Here is a 24,552-nt window from a genome sequence, read left to right on the forward strand (position 1 = left end):
TAAAAGTTCGACCCGGTCGAACTTAGTGTTGTTTTCTACTTGTTCACGAATATTTGGAATTACTTTAAGAAATATACGATAGAATAATTGCTAAATGACCATAAACATAGATTTAAAAAAGGCCACAAGTTCTTGGGATATTTTTAACAATTCTAATCAGGACTTTGAGGAAAAATTTTTAAAGAATAGGACATTTTCAAATTGTTCCCAATTTTTATATCGATTTTTATGTGCTTTAACTTGTTCTGTTTCAAAATCTGCAAGGTTCTAATAGTTTCGCATTTTTTTCGATCCCATAAAGGCATAATCGTTTATGGTGGTGAAAACTTTTACATTCGTGCAGTTCTGGAACAGAACAACTGTGTTTCGTCCGCATTAGCTTTACAAAGAATCTGTGTTGTGTACCGCCAATCCTGCCCAAAAAGCAAAGCATGATTTTCCTGTTTCTCTTTTGATGAATGTCATTTGAACTCCGGTATCATTAATGCCATATCTAATGTAGTTTTTCATTCAAAATTTGCAGGAAGAAGGATGGCTGATGGGTGAGAAGGAGGGTACAAACGAGAAGGGTCTCTTCCCGGCCAACTTCACTAGGCCCATCTAGGGAGCAGGCGGTGGCGGCCGAGGCATCGGCAGCAAAATCAGCAGTAGCAGCATCACCAGAACAAAACTCAACAACTGTCAACGGTTAAGAAACCAAAAATCAATCAAAATGTATTCAGAGAGCAGCACACAAACAGCAACAACAGCAATTACAAAACGCAATACAAACCAACAAAAGCAGCAACATATGAATCAATAAATATATTTATTTAATTTAATATTTTAGAACAAGAACAAAGCAACAACAGTAACAACAAAATCTTCATTGAAAGTATAAATAAAACACCCCTCTCCTCCCAAAAAAATATACCACATTCATTTTTAGTAGCACAAACTCCCCCTCTAAAGCAATACAATACATAATAACAATAGCAACAACAAACAATACATTTTCTTTTCAATTTTTTCTTCTTTTTTGGAGAAAAACAAAAACGCAATGTAGAAAGCTTAAATTTTTTGTAAAGAAAGTAGCCAAAACAAGAATCATATATTTCTTATTAAAAAAAAAAATAAAACTCAAGTTTGATGACGATGATTCAATTATTGAAACTAATTTATATTTATTTATGATTGATACTTCTTCTTGATGTTATAAAACAAAAAAGTTTTCATTTTAGCTGACTAAAAACAACGCAGAACAAATTTTAATTCTTTTATTAATTTATTACTTTGCTTTAATTAAAAAATTTCAAAAATTTGTTTTCCATTTTCTCTACTATTTTATTATTTAATATTTAATAAAATAAAAGGCAACAAATTAATTAAATTCAACACTAAATTAACAATTGAAAGAAAAAAAAAACAACGGAACAGACTTACATTTTTTGTGCAACATTTGGCCAAGTAATATTTATTAATAATGAATAATACCGACACACGCATATATACAAACATTATATATTATTAATGACGACGACAACAACAACTACAACAAAAAGAAACAATTTTTTATTATTATTACTGAAAAAAGTCTTAGTTTTAACGAAAACAAAACAAATGAAAAGCAGAACGTACGTGAATATATAATGCAAGCATAAAAACAAACCAACAAATAAATAAACATTATTAATTGTTATTGTTAATTTAATAAAAATTTACATAAATAAAATAAAAATCCCAAAAAAAAAAAAACAAAAATGTTTTTTTTATTTTATAAAGAACGTAAATTTCAAAGAAGTCGTACTGAAACATTGGGTTTTCAAAAAAAAAATTTTTTTGAGGTTATAAAGTCTTTGGGAAAATAATCACATATACCTTCATAGAATCCTTGTGAAATGTAGTCAGTTTTTTTAGAATCCCCAGCATAAAATAATCTCTCAATAATCTCTTAAGGTATCTATACGTCTAGAGTTTATTAATGCAAGCATTTTAATGTTTATAGGTGTGTCTGATTACTTTTTCTGCAGGAATTGTCCAGCGACATCTTTTTGAGAGAGTAAGGTAGTTTTATTCTCTTTTGCAAGAAAAATGCAAAAAGTCAACAGATCTTGAATGTAAACGTTGTAATGAATTTTACATTTACCATTTTTATTCAATGTTGTACAATAAATTGGATAGGAACACTACGATTTGTCAAATATGAAAGAGAATGAACTGCAATGCCATTCTCGGTAATCATCACTAACTGTGTCGATAATACCGTTTCCCAATTTGGCGTTAAACAATCGACATACATACTAAAAACTAGTTTCGATATACTAATTCAAAATATCGATAGCTACACATACATTTGATAAAGGGTTGGGCATATTGCACTAAATTTTTAGTGCACTAAGAATTAAATAATTAGTGGTAGTGCAATTTTTAATTCCACTACCACTAAAGGGTTAGTGGTAGTGAAAAATAAATTGCACTACCACTAACCCTTTAGTGATATTAAAAAAAAATTGCACTACCACTAAATTTTAGTGGTAGTGAAATTTTAATAGCACTACCACTAAATTTAGTGATTTTCCAAAAAAAAATTGCACTACCACTAAATTTTAGCGAAGCCAAAAAAAGCACTATGTATATAAATAAGTATTATACCAGCTATAATGAAGATTATTGAAGTGAGTAGGGAACAACAATCCAGAATATATAGTACATATTCATTAAATTTGATTACTTTTCTAAATAGCACTAATTTAGTGCTATTTTTTATGAAATACCACTAATTTAGTGCAAGTTTTTTTAAATACCACTAAATTTATTGGTAGTGCTATTGAAATTTCACTACCACTAAAATTTAGTGGTAGTGCAATTTATTTTTCACTACCACTAACCCTTTAGTGGTAGTGGAATTAAAAATTGCACTACCACTAAACGAACAGTGTTAGTGAAATTGTTAGTGCACTAAAAATACAGTGCATTATGCCCATCTCTGAATTGATAGACATTAGATAGATTTAAAGGATAGCCTCAATAGTTCATAATAACCCAGATATGATCAGTTATTAGCGGTTTAACTAAAAATAGCATAATAAATGTCCTTGGAATTATGAATAAAAAGAAAAATATAATAAAAACAAAAATATAATATCATTAGATACTGTGACAAGTAACGTAATGAGAATGGTAAACGCTACGGTAAGATAATATCCAACTTTTTTGTCAAAAAGGCAAGAGCTAGACTTGGACATATGGTCTCAGCAAGACGGCACCACACAGCACGCATAACAATGGAAGGCAACATCAGCATTTACACCGGCCAAAAAATGGAAATGAAAAAGTTGGATTAGGCGGATGGGGCATTTGAGCTACTGTCTCCGTCAACATTTGTATAAAATAATCTTAAAACATTAAATTATATAGACCGTGGAATACTTTTTTTTATTTTATGTGTTTTTTTACTTTCCTATTGATCTGAATCACCTCTTTTTCTACATGACACGATAAAACGCTTGGCGCGCTGTAAGCGGGCTCGTTATAGCCATTTGGCTGATACTCAAGTTGCAAGAATCTTCAAAAAACTGCGTTACCGACATACTACTTTTTCAACTTTTTACCAATTAAAATACGTTTAAAGAACAAAAGAAATGTCTTTAATTTTATGGCACATCTTTATAAATATTTATTCATTATAAAATAAACATCCAATCATTTATCTTAAAACATAAAATAACCAAAATAACACCTTGGATTCGGATACCCTTAATTTTGTTTTATGCTAGGAACACAATTGGAGCGAACGACGAATTTCGCCCTACGCGGCGACAAAATGAGCCGCGAAAATTCGTCGTATGGAACACAATACCGACGAAATTATAAAACAGCTGATGAAGTTGTTTACTTTTTGCTCATTTGTTGACTACAATGAAAATTATACAAGAACTCACAATTCTTTATAATTTCAGTTATGTCCATCTTCTCTATTATAAATTCACTGATATCCATCCTCACTCAGGCGCAAGTGCACAAATAAATAAACAAATTATTTATGTTTTTTTATACGAATAACAGATAGTAGAGTGACCATAACAAATTTTTAAGTAAAAAGTAACTTTATTTACTAAAACACATAAAATTCGTACAAGTATGGCCACCTTGCACTGTTTTGTCGCCGTTCGCCGGCGTATGAAATAGAAATAAAGCTAATTGAGTTCGCGGCGACCGACGAAATTTTCGCCGCCGCCGTGATTGTGTGCACTTCCATATACACATATGGTTTTTATTTTTGACGACGAACATACGCCGCGAAAAAATTCGTCGTTCGCTCCAATTGTGTTCCTAGCATTAGTTGTTCCTTGGTGCTGGCGGCATTTCGTCCCAAAGTATCGATAAAAAGAAAATTAGCAATCGATACCAAATTTTGAAACAACTTATCGATACTATCGACTTAGCATCGACTGTTTGCCAGCTCTAGGCTTGGAACTTAAGTTGTGTTGGTGTGTGGTAATAAAGAGAATTTTTCTACACGGAATATAGAATAAATTTAATACGTTTTTTTAACAATATTTCTACTCAAAAGTCTATGAAACATATACGGGCAATGTTGTTATAACCGGGAGTGGTGTAATATTGTAAAAAATTGGTGTTTTTCCAAAGGTATACAAGGCATGAAAAAATATATATTTTTGCCATCATTGTGTCGTGAATGTAAATTTGATTCTTGTCGGCGAAGACGACGACTGCGGCGCCAGCAGAGCGACTGTGTGTGAATGAGAGAAATGAAATGAAAAAAGAATCAACTCCAATGGGAGCCCGGAAAAATTCTAATTGGAATGATATCCTCTAATTATGGAATTGGAAAAATCATAGAATAAAAAAATTAATGGATCTTTCGTTTACAATATAAAAAAATTAACGGATTATTTTAATATTCAACATGAAAAAAATAATTTTTATTGTGCTGCTGCTTGTGTTTGTTGTTTTATTAAAATAAAAACGAAAATTAATGAAAGTGAGAATAAATTCTTATAAGAAACCATAACCGAATTATGGTGGTTCTGTACGGATGTGTATTTTGCTTTTCATGGGCTCGTCACTTTTTTCTTTGCCAAATGGAGGAGGAAGCATATTGAGAGAATGCTCTAAGAAGAAGAATAAGCAGCAAGCAAACAAGTAGAAGTGAACGAGAAAAAAGGTCGAAAAAGAAAAGTGAAGTGATCAATATAAGAGCAAAGCAGGCAGGCAGGCAAATGAAGAAAGAAAAGTAGCAAGGCAAATAATTGTGTGTGCGGAAAAATACAGAAATAACAATAATAATAATGTTAATGTAATCTAATTGAATTTGAATAGAGCTATTAAAGTTTAAATGAGCAATACAAAGTAGTTAATGTGTGTAGTCAGTAGTGAGTTTTCGGTCGTCGGTCGGTGGCTTTGTCGAGTTCGAGTGTGTGTGTGTCATTTTCTTAATTCGCAGCAGTAGCAGCGGCGGCAGCAATAAGAAAACGACGAAGAGGACTCGCGGACGGACATGTATACTTTGGTGTCACACAATAAAATGTGTGTGGAGTGTGTGTGCGTGCGGGTGTAATGTAGATGAAGAAAAATGAAACTGCCGGTCGGGTCGGTCGTCAAGAATCATTATATGAGAGGGTGTAAAAAACCATAAACCTCCGCTTGTGTGTTCTAAACGCAATTTCATGGAAAATCTAAAAAAATATTGTGACAAAGAATATTACAAACTACCAAAGAGATTTTTCATGAAATCATATATAATTAAAGTGTGAAATTTAATTAGTTAATTGCTAAATGTTTTGCATTGCTGATTCCTTGTAGTTCTCCTCCTTCTCTCTCCACACACAAGAGTTTTTTCTGTGTCTTTGTGAATATTTTTTTCTCATTTATTCTATGATGGAACCTCGCCCTGCATATTATGTGTATATATTGTGTCTTCTTCTTCTTTGCGTTTTTGCGGTGTATTCTTGAATTAATATTTTCCCCCAACTGATTACTCGGTTACCGATGCAGTATTTCGTTGCTTTCTTAGCAAATTAAAACATTAAATAATTTTAAATATAGCTTGGTTTATCTGATTTAAATTGTGGTTTTTGTTTGATTTTTAAATCGTCTATGTGGTTAGAAAGTCCATTTTGTTATTAATTCCCACGGAGAGTAGTCATACTACCAAATACCCGCATGACTGTCCTCTCACTGCTCAATCACAAATAATATTGTGAACGAAAGAGAGTTTTCTTTTTTAGAGCCCTTCCATCATCACCCCCATCCTTCGTCTGGTCTAACGTCATTCATGCAAGAAGCAAAAACTGAAAAAGAACACACAAATAAAAAGAAATAGCGATAACTTCTTGTCATTCGTTTTAATGTTTACTTTATGGCGGTCGATAATACTGTTGCTGCTTGTTTTGACTATACGACAGAGCCAGAGCAACAACAACAGTAGTCACACAGTCACGCAATTTCATTTGTTTTTGTGGGGAGAAATGCAAAACATTTTTGGTCCGTGTGTATGTGCGTGTGTTTGAGCCTATATCAATTTTTTCCCCCAATAAGAAATTTTCTGTATTGCTGCCTGCCACACTTGTTCTTTCTTATGTCCTTTTTGCGTGTCATACATTCATTGATAAATTTTACAATGACACAAGTTGAGTAATGAAATCCTCCATTTCATGAGAGACCAAGAGAGAATTGTATCAATGAAAGGCAGATGCCAATGAGAAAAAATTTGACAATTGAAAAATGCGATTTTCGTGAAAAATTTTGGCATTCGAAGGCATTTTTGGAAAAAAGTAATAGTCCTAAACGTATTTTTACAAAAAATCCACCACAACGAAGTTTTATAAGCTTATAACAAGATATTTAAGGAATTTTCACGTTTTACAGTGAATTTTATATCAAATTTTTCCCCTAGTGGTGGCGGTGTGGTCATTGCTTAAACAACGATTTCCAGGCAACATGATAAACAAATTTTCTTTGTGAAAGATGTGTGGTATGCATTTTCATTTCATTTTTTTATTTTTTTAAGAGATCGAGGGAATTTGTGAGACACAAGTCTGCCCCCGGCCACCTTGTTGTAGATAAGTATCTATGGCGCTATATGTCATCAACAAAATTGGGAATTTTCTCAATGAAATACAAAAGAAGAAGAATGCATCCGTATTAATTTATGATAGTGCATTGAACTCATATCCATTGGTAAATGAAATACAGTATGTGTCGCTTAAATCAAGTATTTAAAAAATTGCACAAAAATGTTTCTTTATAATGATTACATCATGGTACAATGAAGAGAAGGTAGGTCAACTTTGAAAAAATTGCAAGTATAAAGGTCTACCTGTTTGGCTTGTAATGTCAGAAATAGTATCAAAACAATAACAAAATCAAACAACTTGTTGGATTTATTTTGGATAAATTTGAAAAACGCGATAAATGAATGAAAGGTCAACACTTCTTTTCAAAATCATGTACTATATATCTCTAAAGGAATATTTCGCTACAAAAACTCTAGATTTTGTAGATGCATACGTTGAAATAAACATTTTGAAAACACCCGAATTTGAATATTTTCTGAACAATTTTTTTTGTTTTTGAAAAGAAAACACATACATAAACAAATAAAGATGACATATTAAGCCAAGAAAATAAAAAAATTTAAATCATATGGTATCATAGCCCTACCTTGATATCATTGTACCTTGGATTACATTATCTTTTAGAGTACATACAAAGAAAAATGTACCACGTTTTGGATCAGTCCACCAAATGCAAGACATGCCGGACTGAATCATTATAATGGGTTAGGAGTCATTTTATGGAATTTTACATAAAAATCGGAAAATGGCGAACTGCCCTGGATAGGCTCACGAATTCTATATTTTAGGCCTTGATTTGCCACTAGGCTTTTGGCGTAGACCATATATTTCAATGTCATCATCTCTTTGAGAGTTAACGCTGATGCATACTTAAGGATATCAGTGGCTATTTCAAGCTGAAATCTTCGGCTTATTGAAAACCTTGAATGGGACGTGTAACCGAGGAATCAGGATGCCCTTAGGTGCCTTAAGTCACTCTCCACAAAAAAACAAAACAGTGTTTGATAAGGTGATGAGAGGCTTACAGCAGTCCAAGCTCTACTACTCCACGAAGAAAATGTTATACATATGGAAGAAAGATCACGTGTGTTGAGATCAAAATCAATATATCAGACTAGCAACTGGGAGAAGGTTGATATTAAAGACTGTAGACCCTGTGTAGGTCAGGTGGACACAGTATCAATTGAGCACCTGTTTTGCCGATACAAACGCCTTATAGACCGGAGGCATAGACTATTAGGTTTTTAATTTCCTTGGATGTAACCTTTGACCTTGGTTTGGCTTGAAAATTGACTGTAATCAGTTCAGCGGATGTTCTTGATTAAACATTTAACGCTTACTTTATCATTCCTACCGACTATTCACTCCTATGTATTCCTTTCGGTATAAGATCCAAAACGTATAAGCTTTGAATTTAGATAATCTCAGAGTGAAGTTACTGTTTCGCATTCAAATTCTACCCATGACCTCTGATAAATTTAAACCCTAAACGTTTTGGATCATAAAATTTCATCGGGTATTCAACACTTCCAGTTTCCTCGCACCGAGACCGAGTCTACGATCCAAGTAATCTGTTTACTTGGAAGGTTAATATTTACGTATATTTACAATTTTACAAAATCTACTTCCAATATTGAATGAAATTGAATTGATTCAATATTCCTAAAAGGCCTATGAAATAATTCTGAAATATATTTCGTGCCATATCACTGGTTTCTGGAAGAGCCGAATCGGTCTTGCTTATAAGGTGTTCTTCAATTTAAATCTTTATTGGAAATCCTTGAATAAGTTTGTTGGAAAAATATCAAAATTCTCCAGTTTTGAAGTTTTAACAAGTAATAAATAACGAATTCAAAAAAAATTTTTTTTAAGAATATAAACGCAATTAAAGATTAGCCACAATGAAATCCTAATTATTTTCGGTATTGAACCATTTTAGATGTAACAAAACTTCAAGCGAGTATCATCATCAAAACCAATGAAAATAAAATTACATTGAATCAACAACACCAACCAACAACAACAACAACGGCAACAGCAACACAACCAACTATAGAAAAATATTAATGCGACCCTTTTTATACCTTAACGCTATAAAACAAATAAAACAAATAAAAATAGTTTTGATTCGAAACCAAAAAAAGTGAAGAAAAGCAACGCGTATTATATAGTGCATTTTGAAGTTTTTTTTTTTGCTTACAATCAAAATCTGAAGAAAATAAGGCTCCAACGGAACTGTTTCTGTCTTTTGCACAGCGGGTAAGTTGTAATCAGTTATTATTGATTATTAAAAAAAAAAAATAGCTATTAATATTATTTTTCATAGGTATAAATGTGATACATTGATAAAAATTTGGGGGATTTTTTGGTCAGTCTCAGAGTTTATATTGTGATGATTTCTTTGTGTTTTGGATACTCAGCCATAGTAAATATCACCACCTACCTATTAGGTTATATTGACACGTACAGTGTGAGAAGAAAAAACTGCAACCAACTTCAGAATGCTGTCATTTTTAATAATTTAAAATTATTTCAGGGGCAGGACATTATATTATTTACAATCGTACAAAAGCCTTTTGGTGAGCATTTTCCAGAAAAAAAAAATATTCGTTATGGAATTCAAGTGTGATAGTGTGACTTCTTTATTTTTGGCTGGAAACCCACAAGTGGCTATCGTTAGAGCACTCCAGCATTTTGATGTGAATAAATCTTTTGAGTCTCGTACCATCGCTCGTTACCGTAATACTGGTAGCGTAGCCCGAAGGAAATGGATGGAAGAAAACAGCAACATCAGCAGAAATGGTTCGAAAAGTAAAAAAGCGACTAAAAAATGGCTCGTGAGCTGAATATATCGCAATATTCCATTCGCGATTATTGAAAAATGTCCTCGGTTATTTGGTTTTCTTCGATGAGAAAACATTCGTTGTCAAGCAGTTTTTAAACAAACAAAATGATCGTGTTTACTTGCCAAAGAGGTCAGCTGAAAATGTACACCTTCGGTTGGCCACCAGAACTCAAGCGTCGGCCATGGTGATGGTGTGGGCCGCCATAACAGCCGATTGTCGCTCTCCGTGCGTATTAATCGACCGTGGCATCAGAATAAATGCTGAATATTATCGCGAAAATATTCTGGAGGTTGTATAAAAGCCTTGGACACGCAAACATTTTGGCCGCAGACCTTGGACATTCCAACAGGATTCAACATCCTGTATATATTGTACTCAGTACGTGCCACCCAAAAATGGTTACCAATTCGTTCGAATATTGTATCTGGAGTATTTTGGAAAGCAAGGTTGGCACCACACAATACCAAAGTGTCTATCGCCTCAAGCAAGCGCTTCGCCAGGAATGGGCCAAAATACCGCAGAGCAACATTCGGGCAGCGTATGACGTGACATTAGTCGTCTGAAGGCCATAATTCGTGCCAAAGGTGACCAATTCGAACAAATCTAAACTTATTCTAAAATTTGATCCTATTTCCCACATTTTTTTGCTTTCATTCAATAAGATTAAAAGTTTCTGTTTGGGGTTCGTTATGGAGGAGGCGTCGGCTATCTATACGAAATCCTGAACCATTTTCTATGACACTGATACGTCGAAATGACATAGAGGATACTTGATTCGATAACAATGTCGCTGGGCTTCGATTCGTCAACTTCGTTTCCAACGGACGATCGTCTCACAGATCCAATGAATGACATGTGGCCTTACTTCCAGACAGAGACTTCCAGACAGAGAATTTATTATTTTAACAATTTTTACTACAAGACCTACCTACACTCAAAACAGTAGTAAAATTGTTAGTCAAAGGCTATTATTATGTCCATATTTTCCTCTCTCTTGTGAGATTTGTGTTTTTGTGATTGATTTTCAGAGTTTGCTACTTTACCATTTCAAAAACGTTCTGAAGCACTCGCAAGGTATTCTTTTGTTTACTTCTTCTTCATCTTTTCCATTCTCTGGTCGTTTCTATTTCAAAATCACATCATGACGTTTCCACATTATTCATCGGAGTTAGGGATAAAACAATCATAGCGTATTTAGCGCATATTTTACAATTTTATCACATCAAGATAAGATTAAAAAGTAGATAATTTTCAGTTTATTAGCGCTGACGATCCGCTTTCATTTTACGTAAGGAGTGGTGGTGTGGTGTATTTTAAAAAAAAATATGATTTTCTTCAAATGGTTTTGATTTTCTAAAAAGGTGTTTTTAATGATAAAATATACATTAATTCTAAACGGGCTTGGCTAACAAAGGTGGGGAAGGGCACCATGTCCCAATGTCAAAGTGTGGAAAAAATGTCTTTCAGATATATATTTTTTATAAAAATTCTTTCAATTTGGTGTAACCACAAATTCCAAACGAAATATATTGGTTCTCTTAGAAAGGAAATATTCTTATGAAATAATTTCGACACAAGTTCACACAGCGGATTCAGGTTATTTTTGATATTTTCAAAGGCCTTACCGCCGTTAATTTGATATTTTAAGTTTTTATTGAGTTAAACACATCTTTGGAAAAAATTAGCGGTGTAAGAGCCAGGTTTTGTATTGTAATAGTCTAAGAAATTTCAGGTATTTTGCATGAAATTCTTTACAGGAGTCATTTTAAATAACATTCATGAAATCAGTGTTCAAATTTTTTCAAACATCGCACTTCTACACCTTTTTGTACTATTTTTTAATATTTTATCAAACACACCACGATTTTTTCGCGAAGGTTTCTGTGCCACAGTTTTTGCAATGCACTCCAGAAAAAGAATCACTATTTTTTTTAAATTTCTTGGCCAACGATTATGATTTTTTTCCGGACCCCCCTGAACAAAAAATAGGTATAATTTCTTACAAGGGCATCCTGAAGTAAGAAAATCATATTTTTTAGAAACTTTCTCCGAATTCATGGAATATGTAAAACATCCTAACATGGAGTCCACATATGCGAAGTGGAGGACTGGAAGACCATATAGAACTGGAGGGGGTCAAAAAGCCCTTATAGGCGAGCTAGAGACTTGGGTGTCTATATATTCAAGTTTGGCCAAGCGAAGCAACTCTTTAGCTCTTTTGAGTCTATTTTCTTCCTGTTGCGGTGTAAGTTCTGGCAATTTTTGGAATTTCAATGGATCTACACCGAGCTCATTTTTTAATATTTTCCGAATGGAATATTGCGATATGTTCAGCTCACAATCCATTTTTCGGCCACTGCGACGCGGCTTTCGATCAAGTATTTTCTTTACTATTGGAACCATTTCTGTTGATGTTGCTGTTTTCTTTCGTCCACCTCCTTAACGTCAGCTGTCGGACGAGTGGCTTAGAAATGACAGCAGTCTGAAGTTGGTTGCAGTTTTTTCTCTCATCCTGTACTAGTTGGAGAGGCCATGTTGTCCCTATAAACAGCAGGAGGCCAGGGTGTTCATATAGACTAGCAGGAGGCCAGGGTGTTCCTATAGACTGGCAAGAGGCCAGGTTGTTCTAATGGACTAGATGGTGACCAGATTGTCCCTATAGACTAGCTGGTGGCCAGGTTGTCCCTATGGACTAGCTGGTGGCCAGGTTATCTCTTTAGACTAGGTGGTGGCCAGGTTGTCCCTATAGACTAGGTGGTGGCCAGGTTGTCCCTATAGACTAACTGGTGGACAGGTTGTCACTATAGACTAGCTGGAGGCCAGGTTGTCCCTATAGACTAGGTGGTGGCCAGGTTGTCCCTATAGACTAGCTGGTGGCCAGGTTGTCTCTTTAGACTAGCTGGTGGCCAGGTTGTCTCTTTAGACTAGCTGGTGGCCAGGTTGTCTCTTTAGACTAGCTGGTGGCCAGGTTGTCTCTTTAGACTAGCTGGTGGCCAGGCTGTCTCTTTAGACTAGCTGGTGGCCAGGCTGTCTCTTTAGACTAGCTGGTGGCCAGGTTGTCTCTTTAGACTAGCTGGAGGCCAGGTTGTTCTAATGAACTAGCTGATGACCAGGTTGTCCTTATAGACTAGGTGGTGGCCAGGTTGTCCCTATAGACTAGGTGGTGGCCAGGTTGTTCTAATGGACTAGCTGGTGACCAGATTGTCCCTATAGACTAGGTGGTGGCCAGGTTGTCCCTATAGCCTAGCAGGTTGTCTCTTTAGACTAGCTGATGGCCAGGTTGTCCCTATAGACTACCTGGGGCCAGGTTGTCCCTATAAACTAGCTGGTGGCCAGGTTGTCTCTTTCGACTAGCTGGTGGCCAGATTGCCCCTATAGGTTGTCCCTATAGCCTAGCTGGTGGCCAGGTTGTTCTAATGGACTAGCTGGTGACCAGATTGTTCCTTTAGACTGGCTGGTGGCCAGATTGTCTCTATAAACTAGCTGGAGACCAGGTTGTCCCTATAGACTAGCTGTGGCCAGGTTATCCCTATAGACTAGCTCGTGGCCAGGTTGTCCCCATAGGCTAGCTGGAGGCCAGGTTGTACCTATAGCCTAGCTGATGGACAGGTTGTCCCTATAACCTAGCTGGTGGCCAGGTTGTACCTATAACGTAGCTGGTGAACAGATTGTCCCTATAGACTAGCTGGTGACCAGATTGTCCCTATAGACTAGCTGGTGGCCAGTTGCCTCTTTAGACTAGCTGGTGTCCAGGTTGTCCCTATAGACTAGCTGGTGGCGAGGTTGTCCTCTCGAGACTAGCTGCTGGTGAGGTTGTCCTCTCGAGACTAGCTGGTCGTCAGGTTTTGTTTTTCTCCTTTTCGACATTTATTGGTCTAAAAGTAATTGTTTTTGTATTTTGTTGGTGACTGATTTGGAGAGTTCGTATATTGTCTGACGGTGTGAATTTTCGTCAAACTTTTGCATTTCTTCAACTTTCACATTTCAAATTCTTGGGAGTGGGGGTGAAAATGTCGTGTATCCACAATGCCAAGACACAAACATTAAAATTTTTCTTCAACTTTGGCAGTTTTAAATTTTAAAGAATTCCATTCGTATAAAGGTAATCGGACGCGACAAATTTTTCTGCACAACTTGTTTCCATTAGTATAATTTCCTTAAGGTTTTGATAAATCAACACATATTGCAATCTTATCATTTCTTGAAACAAAAAACTGTTTTACAAATCTAGTGTTCTAAACGAAATGTGACTAATCACACCTTACTTCTGTTTACATTATGAAAAAAATGCTACTTTTCTATGATAACACACAGAGAGGATATGATGTGCTTAAAATGATGAAAAATACAGAAGATGCATAAAAGGCAGCTGAAAAAGGAACTAAAAGAAATTAAGTGCATGACGACAACAAGTTTTTAAATTAAGTAGTCGCTTGCTGTAGTGTTGTTGCTACTACTGCGGCTACGAGTACCAGCCCACAAAATGTAGAGGAGCTTATATTTTCTATGTAATTTGCTCATCTTCACAAAGTGGCTTTATTTTTTTATGCGTGATGAAACCACATTTAAGGTCTGGATATGATTGCAATGGCACACGTTTCAAAAAAAAAATAGGTTTTCACATTTAGCCATTGACTGACTCAATGTATCGCCAATATGTGACTCAATTAAGTTTTAAGTTATTTTAAAGATGCATTGTTCCATAATAATATTGTATTGTCTTTAAGTGGTTATCTTAAAATTAGTGGCTTTAATTCGGACTCAATGTCTTTGATTTACTTGGTTGCAACAATCGTAACTATTTCCAGAAATTTCTAAATGTTGTAGCTTTTTTTTTCTTTGTTGTTTACATTGAACTTGTTTATTATCCAATGTTTTCGCAAATTACGACTCAAAGGTGACAATGGATTGGTGCCAGTAATTGCGCGTCACTGACATTAGGAGGCAAAACTATAAGGTGAGCACCCAACTAGTCGAAATATAGGGTGAATATTGGAGAGGATAAATATGAATTGTAATTCCCAAAAAAAGTACCTTTGAATGACTACTTTTTATACCCTCCTTATATTAACTTTGGTATGTTATATTAATATTCGTCGTAGACCCCATAAAGTATATATATTATTAATTTGCGCCCAGCCACGACACCGCTTCATTTTTAGTTTCTTTTCTGTGGAATATTTTATCTGCAATTTCCCTAAAATTGAGCGATAATTCTTCAGAAAATTCAAAAAAATTCCCAAGTCTGAAATTCTTTTTGACTATAAGGTCCACAGATTCGGAAAGTACTCCTCGAGATCTCTCATTTGCGGCAGCCTCGACACCGCTTCATTTTTAGTTTCTGTTCTGTGGACGCTTTTATCTGCAATTTCCCTAAAATTGAGCGATAATTCTTCAAAAAAAATTCAAAAAATTCCTAAGTCTGAAATTCTTTTTGACCATAAGGTCCATATATTCGGAAAGTACTCCTTGAGATCTTTCATTTGCGCCCAGCCTCGACACCGCTTCATTTTTAGTTTCTTTTCTGTGGAATCTTTTATCTGCAATTTCCCTAAAATTGAGCCATAATTCTTCAGAAAATTCAAAAAATTCCTAAGTCTGGAATTCTTTTTGACTATAAGGTCCACAGATTCGGAAAGTACTCCTTGAGATCTTTGATTTGCGCCCAGCCTCGACACCGCTTTTTTTAGTTTCTGTTCTGTGGAATTTTGTATCTGCAATTTCCCTAAAATTGAGCGATAATTCTTCAGAAAATTCAAAAAATTCCTAAGTCTGAAATTCTTGTTGACCATAAGGTCCATATATTCGAAAAGTACTCCTCGAGACCTTTCATTTGTGCCCAGCCTTGACACCGCTTCATGTTTAAATATTTTATTCTCGGTTTAAATGTAGAGTTAAAGGTTTCAAAGTTTTTCAACGTAAATTTTAATTAGGTTTTTATTTAGCGATTTCATTTTAAATTTGAAATTTGTACGGAAAATTATGAAATTTGATTAAAACTAATATAATTTAATTTACCTTTAATTTTTCTTTGGTTTACTACTCCCTCTCTCTATCTCTCACTCTCTCTCTTTCACTCTCTCTTTATTAACCCTTTGCGAACCGGAGAAAAAATCACCTTGGTTTGTGTCTTTGCTAATTAAATTTATCTTGACGGACATGTATAGGTCCACCTTTTGGTATAGCTCCCTTATATAACGGCACCTCCAGATATTCGGTATTTTGATGATTGCCACATTTTTTTACGGATTTGTCTAAAAATTGGTGTTTGTTGGTCATAATGAGTTCTACCTCCGTTGCTGAAATATTGTATGTAAAGGTAATAATAATAATAATAATAATAATAATAATAATAATAATAATAATAATAATAATAATAATAATAATAATAATAATAATAATAATAATAATAATAATAATAATAATAATAATAATAATAATAATAATAATAATAATAACAATAATAATAATAATAATAATAATAATAATAATAATAATAATAACAATAATAATAATAATAATAATAATAATAATAATAATAATAATAACAATAATAATAATAATAATAATAATAATAATAATAATAATAATAATAATAATAATAATAATAATAATAATAATAATAATAATAATAATAATAATAATAATAATAATAATAATAATAATCATAATAATAATAATAATAATAATAATAATAATAATAATAATAATAATAATAATAATAATAATAATAATAATAATAATAATAATAATAATAATAATAATAATAATAATAATAATAATAATAATAATAATAATAATAATAATAATAATAATAATAATAATAATAATAATAATAATAATAATAATAATAATAATAATAATAATATAATAATAATAATAATAATAATAATAATAATAATAATAATAATAATAATACATAATAATAATAATAATATAATAATAATAATACTAATAATAATAATAATAATAATAATAATAATATAATAATAATAATAATATAATAATAATAATAATAATAATAATAATAATAATAATATACTAATAATACTAATAATAATAATAATAATACTAATATAACAACATAATAATACTAATAATAAATAATAATAATAATAATAATAATAATAATACTATTAATACTAATATACTAATAATAATAATAATAATACTAATAATAACTAATAATAATAATATAATAATAATAATAATAATAATAATAATAATATAATAATAATAATAATAATAATAATAATAATAATAATAATAATAATAATAATAATATAATAATAATAATAATAATAATAATAATAATAATAATAATAATAATAATAATAAATAAAATTGGTAAATAATCAATACGTGCATGGTTGACCACTTTCGTTTTGGTGGCATAAAGGAAGATATTTAAAATTGCTGATAAGAGAACTAAAACCGGCATCTAGGTTTAATATTACAATGATTTTATAATTTTAGAGTACAAACGGATTGCACTAAATGCAACAACTTGAACGGCGAACACGTGTTCATCTTTTCCTTTTTTTTTATTATTTTGCATTTCATTCTCTAATCAGTGACCTTTGCATCCATCATGTGGGTACATGCCACCTACAGATGCTATGAGAGGGGGTTTTTTAAATTGAAATTACATTAAACTTACCCTTTCACTTTTAGACAATGGAAAAATATTAATTTTTATTTAGAACTATTAGAAAAAAAAAAATATTTGCATAGCAGCTACATTCGAAATTTAAATTTTCATGGCGAAAACTCCAATTGTCGTTATCTAATGGGTGAGATGAAAAAACGCCATAACTTTTACATTTTTTTTTTAATTTCATTGAATAAAAGCAAAAAATGTCGGAAATAACATTAAATTTTAGAATAAGTTTAGATTTGTTCGAATTGGTCACCTTTGGCACGAATCATGCCCTTCAAACGCCAATGAAACCGTCACACGCTGCCCGATTGTTGCTCTGCCGTATTTTAACCCATTCCCGGCGAAGCGCTTGCTTTAGGTGATCGACACTTTGGTATTTTTTAGTGCCAACCTTGCTTTCCAAAATACTCCAGACACAATAGTCGAACGAATTGGTATCCGGAGATTTTGGTGGCCATTGTGCGTTGGAAATGAAGCGAAGAACCTCATTTTGTAACCATTCTTGGGTTGCGCGTGCTGAGTCCTGTTGTAATGTTTAAGGTCTGCGGCCAAAATGTTTGCGTGCCCAAGGCTTTTATACAACCTCCAGAATATTTTCGCGATAATATTCGGCATTTATTCTGATGCCACGGTCGATTAATACGAGCGGAGAGCGAACATCACCTGTTATGGCGAAGCAACTCCTTAGCTCTTTTGAGAATATTTTCTTTCTGATGCGGTGTAAGTTCTTGCAGTTTTTGGAATTTCAATGGCTTTACCTCGAGCTCATTTTTCAATATTGCGTTATGTTCAGCTCACGCGTAGTTCGATCAAGTCGTTCTTTACTTTTCGAACCATTTGTGCTGATGTTGCTGTTTTCTTCGGCCGACTTCCTTGACGTCGGGCTACGCTACCAGTATCACGGTAACGAGCGATGGCATAAGAGACACCGAAGATATATTCACATTTAAATGCTGGAGTGCCCCAACGATAGCCACTTGTGGTTTTCCAGCTCTAATACGCTCCATGATCCAGATGTTGGGTCCAGTGTTGGACCTCCCTCTGTAGATCGTGTAGGTAATTCCTGACATCCCAGCTTGGTGTCGTACTGCAACAATAGCAATAGCATCGCCCCCATGTAAATTGTCCATTGGAGTCATGAGCAGGCACATTGTTGTAGTTCACAGTGCACTATGTTCCACTCTCCGGGGTTTGGACTTGTAGTTCCACGTACGACTGACATCCTCATATCGTGGTACTAATTTGTGGAGGTAATCCTTAATGGTGATCGGAGACTGAATAGCTTTCTCTAATGCTGGGAGATATGAAGCCCCAAGTCTTCGTTACTGGCGACAACAGCAAAATCGGTTTGTGTGACTCGGTTTTATTGGCGTCCACACCTGGTTTTGTAGCAGGATCACTCGGCCCATTTTCCAGATTTCGGAAATTATATAGATGGCTAGCGATAGGTTGAGAACTTTTGTCACGTACTTAACTCCCAGCGTATCCAGTTGTATCAACATTACCAATAAGATTCTGTCTGAGCTCAACGGGAAGAAATCTAATACGATATAGTACATTTCGCTTAAAATAACTAGCGCACCCTCGGACCGCTACGAGAGCTATGTAAACTTTACCCACAGCTAACTCATTTCGGTTTCAATGTTGCAACAGTTCAGTTGATCTAGTCACTTTTTCCGCTCATGTGCCTGTACCAACCGATTGCCTTCCACTGTTAATTCATTGACTCTGGGCTCAGTAGGGTTGGAACGACGGAGATTATTACGCTCATTTGCTGGTCCCTATTGTCTCTGCTGGAAAAATTTGGTATTATGTCGGATAATCGACCAATAGGTATATAGCGCGCGGCAGCAGCTTTTGATGATGTCTCTGAAAATACTTTCCGCTACCAGAAAATCACTAGTGTTGGGAAGTATTGAAGTGAAAGTTGTTAAAGTCTCCGAATTTTGGCTAGTGAGCTTTTAAATTGTAAGGAAAGTTCGGTCTTTAAAGGTTATGACACACAATCCGGAGTTGGAACAGCAACATAAAGTTGCGGTGGACATGTTGCTGTTCAGGAGACAATGATAGAGTTTTGTACCCCGACGACCACTCAGATGATGTCTCTGGTGAGTACGACAAAGACGTGTACCCTGTAGGGACTACTTTGCTGCAGCACGTCACTGTAATCTAGGAACCTACATAATCCCGAACAATTTGTTGAGTGCACAGATTCTCTGCATCCATTACACCGCAATGAGGCAGGTCGGTGGTTTATGGTTTTTTGACAAACCGAAGCAGTAGAGTTCAACCAATAAAGCTAATCAGTATCATTCCTTATACCTGCATTCCTTTTTCGAAGCCTATATTTTAAAAACGAAACATCGAAAATAGCGAATGTTTGTGGGAATCTAGATATACATATGTCCATGCCGACGTCTTGGACTATATATTAGGATTTTGTAATCGTTATAGCGATTTTATTATTTCATCAACAATTACTCCATAAAATTTTCGATTTAAATATAATCTAAAGAAGGTCTTTCCTAATCCCCTTAAAACTATTATAAATCTAAACGATTTTTCGTTTTAAACTATTTTTGAATGCAATGAAATCTTTTGATTTATTTTCATTCATCCACTTCCAATAGTAGATTTTTGTTAGAAGCCAGACCAGCAAAACCTTGGTTGGCCATCATGAGGTCTGGTGGTCAGTCAGTAAGACAAAAGACAATTGGATTATCGTCAAACTGGCCGAACGTCACATGTGAGCCTAGTGGTTGTGCGGCCTGGTACGGCATATAACCTAACCCTTGGTGACAACCTCGACCTTCTTGTCATCACAAAATCCCCCATCAATGCCGTCCGTCTGTCATATAGATCCCGTTGCCTCTAGACATTTTTCGAACCTTAAACTTGGAAGGTGTACGCGGAAAATCATTGACTTTGTTTTTGTCCACATATAATCGTCATCAGAGGTTGCTGTGGGGTTGGAGGATTGGGGTGGTCGTGGTAGAAAGAAGCCCTATACGTTCTTAGTTTAGAAAGCGAATAAGATTGGTTGTAACCTTTCTTTTTTTGTTTGGTTTGGTTCGAAACGGGGCGAAAAATAGCTTCCGTGGGTAAAACAGAAGATGGTAAAAATCTATGAACAGCAATTACTAGAATTTCCTTTTCAAACAATTCAAGTATTTACAGTGGGAACTGCTTAAGTGAGATGAGGGCATTGCAAAATAAACTAATGAATGTTGGTTCTACGAAGTTTGGCCTATTTACAATATACTGCATACTTGCATAAAGCTTAGGAACCTAGGTCTCTTTGATCGTTTTTAGTAAATTTGGATTCGATTTAGCGATGTCCGTCCTTCCGTCTGTCTGGCTGGTGCGCACAATAACTCTCGAAGGGAGTACCTGATTTGGTCCAAACTTGTTACATCATAATATTATTGTCAAACTTAGATCGAGTTCGAAGATGGACAATATCGGTCCCACCTTCTGGTAACTAACCCACAAAATATATTTTACTGAACACAAAAAGGGAAAGTATGATCCGATCTACCTCCAACTTTGCGAATCCTAAAATTTGCTAGGTCAGGTGCGAAAATGGACGATGACGCTCCTCTGGTACCTCACCCAAAAAGGGTTAAAATTTTGAATAATTTTAACTTTTATAAAATGTAATGTAAGAGTTCGATTGTCTTTAATAATCTCAATAATTTTATTAACCCAAGTTCTGGTGTGAAATGGGATATATCGGTCCACTCCTTCTGGTACCTCCCCCCAAAGGGTCAAAATGTCGAATATCCATTGAACTCATAAAACGCAAAAATAATATTCGATTCCAGACTTGGCACATCTCAATATTTCCATCAAAACAAGATATGTTAGAAATTTAGGAGGGATCGAACCATTTCTTTAGGTACTTCCCCCACAAAAGCTCGAAGTTTTGATTAAGCAAAACGATCATAAAATCCGAAATAAGCATCTGTTTCTCTTCAAATTGCAAACATCACAATATTTTTATTAGCCCAAGCGATATTGGTATATATCAGTCAACTCCTTCTGGTACCTGTCCCACAAGGGTCAAAATTTTGAATATCCATGCAGTTCATAAAAAGCGAAATTACGTCCAATTCCGTTTGGACTTTGGCATATCTTAATATTTCTATCAACACAAGATCTGTTGTAAATGTGGTAGAGATCGGACCCTTCCTTCTGGTACCCCCCCCACAAAGGGTCAACATTTTGAATAATTTTAAAACTTTAAAATGCGATGTACCTGTCCGATTGTCTCCAAATCACACACATTACAATATTTTTATTTACCCAAGGTCTGGTGTAAAAATGGAATATATCGGTCCATTCTTTCTGGTACCTCCCCCACAAAAAGCCAAAATTTTGAAAATCTATGATGCCCATAAAACACGAAATTAACACTCGATTCCATTCAGACTTGGTACATCTCTATATTTCTATTAACACAAAACCTGTTATAAATTTGGTAGAGCTCGGACCATTATTTCTCGTACCTCCCCCACGAATTGTCAAAGTTTTAAATAACAAAAACGATCATAAAATCCGAAATAAGCATCTGGTTCGCAATATTTTTATTAGCTCAAGGTCAGATGTGAAATTGGGATATATCAGTCAACTACTTCTGGTACCTCCCCCACAAAGGGGAGGAATATCCATAAAGTTCTCAAAAAGCAAAATTAACATTCAATTCCATTTGGACTTTGACACATCTCAATATTTCTATCAACACACAACAGGTCTGTTGTAAATAAGGTAGAGATCGGACCCTTCCTTCTGGTACCTCCCCCGCAAAATGTCGAAGTTTTCAATAAGCAAAACGATAATAAAAACCGAAATAAGCATCCAACTCTCTTCAAATTTCACACATACAAACATTTTTGCTTACAAAAGAGCTGCTGTGAAGATGATATACATATCTGCCAACCACTTCTGGTACCTTACCCAGAAAAGGTCACAATTTTTAATACTGTTGCTATATCTAAATATTTCTCTCAACCAGAAACCTGTGATGAATATGGAATTTATGGTTTCGCATAAAATTTGACAAACATTTTCGATTTTTTTATAATCTTGTCCATACCAATATTTTTATTTGTATTAGATAAAGTATGACAATGGAATACTTCGGTCGACTATGTGTGGTACCTCACGCAAATTTTCTAAAAATTATCACTTATTTCATATAAAGTAAAGGATGTAGTCGATATTGTCCAAACCTGGCACGTCACAATAGTTATATCAAGTTAATTTAGGTCCGATACGAAATGGACAATATTGGCCCATTTCTTTGGAACCTGCTTCATAAAAGGTCAATAATTTGAATAATCATAACAGAAGTCAAAATATATTCAAATCAACGAACATTGGCTGAGGGGAAACATCTGTCGTTCTAACTAGTTGTATTGCATTTTCATTTAACAAGTATTCCCAATATCCAAATTTGAGCTAAATTGATTCGAAAATAGGATGAGCATAAAATTCCAATCATTCATTGATTTGACATTAGATCAAACACAATTATCTGCAGTCCACTGTAAGTGAGCTCACACACCCTCCCACCAAACACATACTCGAGAGTCATCTGGAAAATAGCGGCGGTGGTGTTTTCCTCTCTGGTTCAGAGGGTCATTCTAGAATTGTTGGTAAGAAATGAAATAGAAATAACGCCGCCTTCGTTCATCAAATTTACTACCTCAAATATCCAAATAGTTTCAAAACAAACATCAGTCAAAATCGTTGTCTTTCCACGTTAAGCGGCGTGATTTATTCTCTGACTAGACAGAAACCTTGTATTTTCCAAAGGAAATAAAACCTTAACGCTGTTTCGAAAAATAAAATAAAAAATAGCTTTGAAAAAGGTGAAAGTTTTAAAAAAAAATCAAAAATATTTTGCAAAAAAAAAACGAACTTTAAAAATGTTATAAGTTAAAAGACAAAGGAATATATATTTTGAAAAACGTAAAAAAAGAAAAGATTGCAAAAAAAAAGTAAAAAAATGACTATAATATTTTGAAATTTTAAAGGACTGGACTGTTGAATTGTGGCATGAAGTGTTCAAATCCTTATGTGTCTGTCTTTTGTTAATTATTATTTTTTTTTCTGAAAAAAAAGAACCGAAACTAATTGAATTAACACTGCAAACGGAAAGGAATATTTACAAGAAAATTTAATTATTGTCGTAAGATTTTCTTTGCCAAGACGTAGTTGAATTCACTCGAGCATAACAAAAACTCGTCAAGCCAACTAGGAACCCATTCAAATTTTTGTTGTTATTGTGTAACATAAATCGAAATAATCATAACATTAATACGCCATCAAAGAAGCGTATCCTGTTTATCGTTTATCATTTCTTTTTTTTTTTTTGAAAAGTTTAATTTTTTGTTCCTATCGAATTATCCTGTTGGTATCTGCAGAACTCAAGGTGTTACAGCTTTTTACACAAGGAGATCTAAACAGTATGTTGTTAGCTTTAATCCTAGTTTTGATTTCTTTGAGATTTTTTTTTCACCCATACGTATTATCCGTTTGTGAGGAAAGTACAGGTGGGAGTGGGCCGATAATCGTAAATATCACCTTAGTGTTAGAGGAGGTCAAATGGATACTTTCTTCCAGGAAAATGGTGAGCACTAGTCTAAAAGGCGGACTAACATAACTATGTCAAGATCAAATATCTCGAAACAGAAAATTGTCTAAGCAGGTCCAGGATTTTGTATAGCCCACATATAACTGTACCTCCATTTATTCGATATTTTGATGATATTAGGGACATTATTCACCAAAACTGTTTTTAATTTCCTATGTGAAGTTCGGAATCGGTACTTCTGCCTATGAAAAAAAAAATACTTTTGCAGGTCAACGTCTTCGTAAAGCCCGAGAAAACGAGCAAATCTGTGCTCTGGTCTAAATACAATTTTTGAATGGGGCATACTGGGTGAGATAAAAAAAACTGCAA

General features: G+C 34.2%; 2 protein-coding genes across 16 annotated transcripts in view; both read left to right on the plus strand.

The window, feature by feature from the left end:
- Window positions 1-1,118, plus strand: part of LOC101895190 (amphiphysin) — a 128,345-nt gene extending 127,227 nt beyond the window's left edge. For all 6 annotated transcript variants that reach the window (XM_059125881.1, XM_059125880.1, XM_059125882.1 and 3 more), the window contains one exon: window positions 524-1,118. In XM_059125881.1, the coding sequence (XP_058981864.1) occupies window positions 524-604 (81 nt within the window). In that variant the 3' untranslated portion in view covers window positions 605-1,118. The remainder of the gene's footprint in view (window positions 1-523) is intronic.
- A 3,325-nt stretch (window positions 1,119-4,443) lies between these two features.
- Window positions 4,444-24,552, plus strand: part of LOC101894482 (G protein alpha q subunit) — a 46,945-nt gene continuing 26,836 nt past the window's right edge. For 2 of the 10 annotated variants that reach the window (XM_059125888.1, XM_020035566.2), the window contains exons 1-2: window positions 4,446-4,629; window positions 9,019-9,338. The gene's annotated coding sequence lies outside the window, so the exon portion shown is untranslated. Of the gene's footprint in view, window positions 4,630-5,237; window positions 5,255-9,018; window positions 9,339-23,307; window positions 23,459-24,033; window positions 24,056-24,552 lie in introns of those variants that run through there. The other 8 variants (XM_020035569.2, XM_020035568.2, XM_020035567.2 and 5 more) reach the window with 8 other exon arrangements.

The sequence above is a fragment of the Musca domestica genome, unplaced genomic scaffold (genome assembly GCF_030504385.1).
Source record: "Musca domestica strain aabys unplaced genomic scaffold, Musca_domestica.polishedcontigs.V.1.1 35, whole genome shotgun sequence".
NCBI classification, from domain to species: domain Eukaryota; kingdom Metazoa; phylum Arthropoda; class Insecta; order Diptera; family Muscidae; genus Musca; species Musca domestica.